The 7164-nt window shown below is 44.8% G+C and overlaps 1 protein-coding gene across 1 annotated transcript in view; it reads left to right on the top strand.

The window, feature by feature from the left end:
- Positions 1-729: 729 nt before the first annotated feature.
- ELOVL2 (ELOVL fatty acid elongase 2) overlaps positions 730-7164 on the top strand; it is a 94530-nt gene continuing 88095 nt past the window's right edge. Inside the window, exon 1 of the mRNA XM_030552394.1 lies at positions 730-861. Coding sequence (XP_030408254.1) covers positions 859-861 — 3 coding nt within the window. The 5' untranslated portion in view covers positions 730-858. The remainder of the gene's footprint in view (positions 862-7164) is intronic.

Genomic DNA, 7164 nt, shown 5'->3' with positions numbered 1-7164 from the left:
CTCTCCAGCAGTGACACTTTCTTGCTTTTGAATACAGGAGATGATCGCAGGCAAGGAGTAACGAATGGTAGCAAAATTATTTTTTTTCTTTATTATTATTTTCTCTTTACGCCTGACACGTTTGTTTCTGCTGGCTTGTGACATTTCCCCTCTGTCGTTTGTGGAAACCTCCTTGCTGTAGTAAAAACTGCAGCACAGATAAGACTGCGCAGTGCCTGTGTTTTGTCGCTCAGATCTCAGCAGCCACAATATTCTTTCCTGCCCGCTAGACTTGCATAGACCTGCTGTGCTGCGTGTTTTGTGGTCACCTGCCACCTAAAGGCACCCACGCCCAACCACACACCTGTAGCTGCTTTCCAGTCACTATAGGCATTAGCCCCCTGCCACCACAGGAGAATTCCCGGGGCTAAAGAGCGTACACGAGACAGGCTGTTATCTACAGCAAAAGGTCACCAGCTTGCAGGCTTTGGCACAACTACGCAGCTGACCACATTTAAGGGGATGCTCTCGTGCACGCTGCTGCTGCTAGGAGCTGTCCTAAGCAGCCACAATAGCCAGCCACCCTCTTCTGCTTGTGCACCTGTCTGGCCAGCCAGCGCTTGCGAGGGGGGTGGGAAAGAACGTTCCCCGGATCCGCCTCCCCTCTGAAGTCAGCAGCTCCCTGCTGCAGGGGGAGGGGGAGGGAGCATGCAGAGGCCAGGGCTCTGCTTAAGCTGGAGGGCGGGGGAAGACAAGGTAGAGAAGGAGCTGAGTGAGAGCGCGGAGCGGGCGGAAGGGAGCTGGATACCCTGGACAGCGCATTGCTTCTCTCGCCCGCCACAGCGCCCGCCTGGCCACCGCACCCCTCTCGTCCGCACCATGGTGAGTGAAGGGGCCGGCCCCGCGGTGCTTGGCGAGCCGATGGAGCCCAAAAAGCGGCTGGGAAGGAGGGAGCCGGGCAGCCTCAGCAGCTCGCGGCCGCCGCCGCCGCGCTGCGCTCGCTCCCTCCCGTTGTGCGGGTAGGGAAGGGCTGGGGGCGCACCCCCGGCTGCAGCGGGACCCGCTCAGTCCGCGCAGGCAGCGGCTTCACCTCCCCCCTCTCCCCCGGCGCACCCACACCTGGCCCGGCCACTCCGGCCCGTGCCCGCAGCCAGTGGCCACACGGACCCCCCGCGGCGCGCTCCTCTCCCCGCACGCCCAGCTGGCAAGGGGCCGGGAGCGCGGGGAACAAAAGGAAATGGCTGGTGTGTGTCTGCAGAGGGGGCACGTGGGGGAAGCGGGCTACACCCCCCACCCGAGCTGGCAATGTGCAATTCACACCACCCACGACATGGACCTCTCCAGCCTGGGCGGAGCGCCCCCAGCCCCTGCCTAGCTCCCCCTCACGGCACAAGTCAGGGGGCCCAGGACTTCCCCCGGGGCCCCTGCACTAAGCAGCCCGGCGTTGGTCCCCTGCGATTGAAGCTTCTCCTGTGGAGAGGCGGTTAAACTCTTTGGCCTTGATCCACCGCGCCACTGGCACAAGGCGACCCTAAAGCCGGCTTAGCCCTGCCGGATTGCCCCCAGATGAGAGGATTGCGCGGGTGGGGCGGAGCTCCTGTGCCACCCCCAGCCCCTTCCTGGAGCGAGTTCAGGGAGGATGGCCAGGGGAAGGGCTGCGTGGCTGGGGTATCCCTACTGTCCAGCAACCCTATAGCTGGGGTCTGAGGGAGAGTAAAGGACATTTTAAATACGCTTTCTTCCCCCTCCCCCCTCGAACCCCTCCAAAGTAAGATCCCGGGTCGGATCAGATCAACTCCAAACTGAGGAAGTTTAGATCTGAATTTGGGATCTGAGTTCATCTTAAAATGGAATCAATTAATTGTGCAAGTTAAGTTCATGGAGCACTCAATGTCTTCATTTCATGTAGCTCCCTCTAGCCACCCCACTATCCACAGCACTTGAAGGGTTTGTGTATTTAGGTTTCCTGATCCTCATTAGTGGATAGGGCATTAGTGGGATGAGATTCAGAAGACCTGGGTTTAATTCATGGCTCTGCAACTGGCCTATTAGGTGACCATGGAGCAGTCAAGTCCTTCCACATGCTTTGGTTTCCCCAGTGGTTAAATGAGGATAATTGACCTCTTTTTAAAACTTCTTTGAGATCTAAAACTGAAGAGTGCTGTAGAAAACTTGGCATTAGTATTGTGTTATTTATATAGTGTGACTCTCTTCAATTAAGTGTCACGGAGCATTTTAGTTTGTATTTAAACTAGTTTGGATTGAACCTAGAATGCCAACTTGCTTTTGTGGTTTACCTGAAAATGAAAGGCCAGTAAATGTGCTTCATGAATATCTCAGGGTGTGATTTCAGAAGGAGAAATAAAATGAGAAGGAAGACTCAGGCCATGTCTACACTACAAAATTGTGTTGACCTATCTTACATCCACAGCCACAGCAGTTATTAAATTGTTTGCGTCAGCGGTGAGTGTCCTTACTGGGAGTGCTTGTATCAATTGTATTGTCAGTATGGGGCATATTGGGATGGGTCCTGAAAGCCAGTAACAGTCAGTGTAAGCAATGCAGCGTCGACACTATCATTGTGTCGACCTCATTGCATTGACCTTGACTCTATGCCACTCAGGGAGGTGGTGTTACTGGATGAGCGTAGTAAGGCACTTATATCAGCGGGAGCCAAATTTAAGTGGAGACACTTTTACCACTAGGCTGAGACAAGACAGCTTACATCAATCTAACCGTGTAATGTAGACCAGACCTTAGTCACAATGCCAGTAGGTGGTGGTAGGTTTGCATTTAGTTAAAGCCTCAGACCTGCCCCAACAGAGAGTCATTAGTTAACTTAGGGGAGGGAGTCTTCTACCTCAAGGACATTTGGTTAGCTTTTCACCTGTGATGCCTATAAGGCCTAGATTGACAGAAAGGAAAGCTCAGCTTCCCAAAAGTAATCTAACAAAGTTCCTGAAGAGTATTAAAGTGAAAGTCAGTATTTTGGACCTGCACTACTTTGACTGAGAGTCTGTCAAGTGTGTTTTAGTGTTAGAGATTCTATTGTTTGAATATTGCAATAACTTTACTGCCACGGTCCTTTATGAAAAAAAGTGACTGGTTTTATACATAAAGAAAGGTTAATATAATGCATAGCTTCAATTCCAGTTATATGGATTTCACAGGGTTCACTCTAAAGAAACACAGCAATATAAAAACCTATTAATCTGATTTTACAAAGTTCTTAAACCTAAAACCTCAGTCTCTACTAATTCCATCTTGAAACTGAGTCCTTAATTCTGCATCTTCTTTATTTCCAAGTATTCAGACTAATGTACACACATTATTGATTATTCATGAAGGTATGTTAATACACATTTCTGCATTAATCATGCATAAATACAGTTTTTAGGGGAACAATTTTTTCATGAATATAAACAATAATTTTAACACTCACTTTTGGGATGCAAGAGTGTGAGAACTACAAAGTGAAGCAATTCTTGCACCCATTGCAGCTGCGAGGATATTCTTTTAAAAATTTCTATTTTGCATGCATATTCTTCAGAGGAATACAAAGCACTTTAATAACTGTAATGAATTCAGCTCCACAGTAGCCCTGTGAGTTAGGGCACCTATGACCCATTTTACAGATTAGAAGAATGAGCGACAGGGAAGTTCAGTAATTTGTCAAAGGTCTCATCACAAATTTGTGGCATGGTTCAGAACAGAACCTAATCATGTGCTTTATCAACAAGACTGTTTTTCCTCTTCAATATTATCTGATAAAAAGCCATCTCACATGCATAAAAATAGTTTGAAAGCAGGTGTTTCAGCCATATGTGAGGTCGGAAAGACAGCCACCACTTTTGACGGTGTATAGGCCATTGAAATGAGCAAGTTAAAGAAGAACTAACTTGGTTCTCCCTTTGAAAGGTTCATGAATCCAAATGCTGTGTCTTTAAAAATGGTGTCCAAGACTTTGTGAGTCTTGTTTAAGTTGACCACTTAAGGGCCTGACTGTACCTGACTCAGACCTAGAAAGGTAGGAGGGAAACACACACTACACTTACAGAATGGGTGATAGAGACGGTGCTCGTAAGGTATACTGCTTGGGAGCTGCAGGAGGAATTCCAATTGCAGTACTTACAATAGTGAAGAGCATGGCTTAAAAGCCACAGTCTTGCCACAAATGATTAACCCTTTTCCAACAAAGCTTTTTAAAGGGTATTAGGTCTGATCCTGCTCCTATTGAAGTCAATGGGAATTTTGTCTTTGCCTTTAACAGAAGTAGCATCAGATCCAACATCTGCTATATTTTTAGACACAGATGCATATGCAGCATTCAAAAAGTGGGCCTGATTCACCATACCATTACTCCAGTGTTGCTGCAGTAACTGTTGAAATCAGCTCCAGTGGAGTAGCATTGTGCCCACAAGACATATATTTGCACATGAAAATGATTATGTACATGGGTAGATATATTTTGCAGTGTCGCCTATGTATATTGAATATGAAATGGAACAGTTTCATTTTCCTTAAATTACCCAGATATATTCTTTGGATAAGCTCTTTAGTAAAAGCCAATCTACAATCAAGGATTGTCACAAGATCATTGCATTTCTTCTGCATTGGAGGGATATGGGTGATAATTTCTCAAGGAGGAGGAATAATTTGCCCTCCATACTTGTAGAGTATATAGACATTAGAATCAATAACATAAGTTCCTGTAGTAGTGCAGAACAAAATTAAGCCAGTTCCAAATCTCAGTCATGCATTACTTAGAATACAGTGATAATGACTGCAAGTGAGCCTTGTGTCCCAAAGAATACTGTGCAATGTGTAGTGTTGAAAGTATGAAGATAATGATGTACAATACAATTAAAGGCCAGGTGTGCAGAAGTGGTGAATCAGGTCACAGAACTCCCACTGAGATTTTCTTGATAATCAAAATTAAACACAGCTGTTTGAACCTGTCAAAGTGCTTCATTTTTTTTCTCATTTGAGAGCTGATTTCAGATCGGTCACATTGGTATAAGTTTAGAGTAACTCCAGTTACATCAGAGCAGTTACTTTGGATTTCCATTAATATAATAGATATCACAGACTGATCCTGAAATTCTTTTCTGGTTCACACAGTGGTTAAATTAATCTTTGAGTGAAAATGAATGGGTCTTAGGATGTCTGTCATCAGTATACAAAAAGCGAAGCTCTGAGTCCCATGTGGGTTTGGTATGTTCCTGTAAGCAAATGTTATCTATTTTTCTGCATCTGTATAGATCTGTAAGGAGGTGTTCCATTTTCATTTCTTGTCACAGAGCTACTTGCATTGCAAAAGGACTTGGCCTAATGATAATGACAGGGGGGAAAAAACTCAAAGTAGTATAAAAATTCATCCTTGGGTTTGTATCAAGATGTGGGCACATGCAAAATGTAATAAAAATAATTTACTGTGGTTTGCTTTTTCATCAAAACTGAGAAAAAATTAACTTTAATGGGAGCACGGTCAAGGCAGAAATCTTGCCCAAATACAAATTCCCACTAGACCAAATTTATTTCTGAAGTAAAAGATTTATCCCTAGTGTAATTTCAGACTCAACAACTTCAATGGAATTTTTGCCAGAGAAAAGACTGTATGTCATTTGCCATTGACTTCAATGGGGGGGGGGGGGACTAGAACTTTCCTGAGAAGGTCACGATGTTGGCTAAAATATAACTAGGACTGTTGATCCATATTTTGGTGGTGATGCTGTCTTGCAGACTTCAGGTGAGTCAGGGATATAGTGCCAATGCTGTAATAGTGAACAGGTGCCTTAAAACAAGTGTGGTAACTCAAATGATAATGACTCAAAGCTAAATGTGCTACCATAGCTAATCAAAAATCAATGGAGAATATGGATTATTGCGCAGAGAGTAGTGAGTACTAAAACACTGTTCTTCTATCTTTTTACACTGGTGTAATCAATTGTACAGGCCAGCAATTTTATTAGGTGTCCTGTTTAGGAAGAAACTTGCAGCCATGGAGCACATGTCTGCTCTCACTTGAGTCTAGTGTCATTGACCTCACCGTTGTTGGGTCAATGTGATAGAGCAGAATTTGGCCCACAGTGTAGAAAAATGCTTATTTTTTTTCCTTTTATTTTGTTGAAGAAGCAAATCTAAATATAGGAGGTCAGCCTAGATGATTATGATGGTCCCTTCTGTCCTTGAAGTCTATGAGTCTTTGAGCTTTTGCTACATTTTGCCTACACTGAACTCTTGGTATGCAGCAAAGGATATACTGGGCTGGATCCTCCTCTAGTATAACTTAGTATAGCCCTAATGACTTCAGGGGATATACGCCAATTTACATCAGTTGAGAATCTGGCCCACAGTCTTGAACTCTGAAGTCGTAATGCTTAGTTGATTTGTCGCTTTCATTTGCTTTGGGTCAACTTTGACATTCACAGAGCAATAGGTGTGTAATTGGGTGGCGTTTTGTAGTACCTTGTGTACACAGAACATGAGTAACACCGTTAAGTCTGAGCATGGGGATGGTTCACCAGTGCAGAGCTCTACTGGATATGGCCATGGCTGTACCCATCAGGTTGGTAAGATCTGACTCTACAGGAACCACCAGTCATCACCTGGGCTTTTAAAAGAGGCCTAAGAGAATTAGGTGCTCAGTTCTGATTGGAATTCAATGGCAATTAGGTGCTTAATTCCCGTATGCGTCACTGAAAATTCCAGCCATCAGGTTTGGGGATATATGTCAATGGGCAATATGCAAAGTTATTACGTAAGAAAGGCTGCACTGAACATGAGCAGCCTCCTCTCTGTAGGCATCAGGAAAATACAAGAAGAACCCCAAAATCTTGTCTCATAATCCATTAATGTTTGTAAATTGCTTTGAGACACTCTAGTAAAGAGTGCAGCAGAAGGGTAGAGTAGCATGTATTTTATAATGCAATGCCTTGGCATTTTACCACAATGTGCTGTAAACTGGCCATTACCATGCACTCTCTGCACATCCCATCTCCATGCATTAGCATTCATAGGCATTTATACAATGTACCATCAAATGGGAGAAAGAGATGGGTTTCTGTTTGGCAGAAACCCACTATTCGCACAGGACCTACGTCAAACAAAGATGTCTCTCTGCCTCAGTAAATCAATCAGCCCCACCAGTCCTTCCATTCATAGAATCATAGAAGATTAGGGTTG

The sequence above is a fragment of the Gopherus evgoodei genome, chromosome 2 (assembly GCF_007399415.2).
Source record: "Gopherus evgoodei ecotype Sinaloan lineage chromosome 2, rGopEvg1_v1.p, whole genome shotgun sequence".
In the NCBI taxonomy this organism is placed as follows: domain Eukaryota; kingdom Metazoa; phylum Chordata; order Testudines; family Testudinidae; genus Gopherus; species Gopherus evgoodei.
The sequence above is the reverse complement of the archived record's forward strand: the minus strand, read 5'-3'. Positions and strand labels throughout refer to the sequence as shown.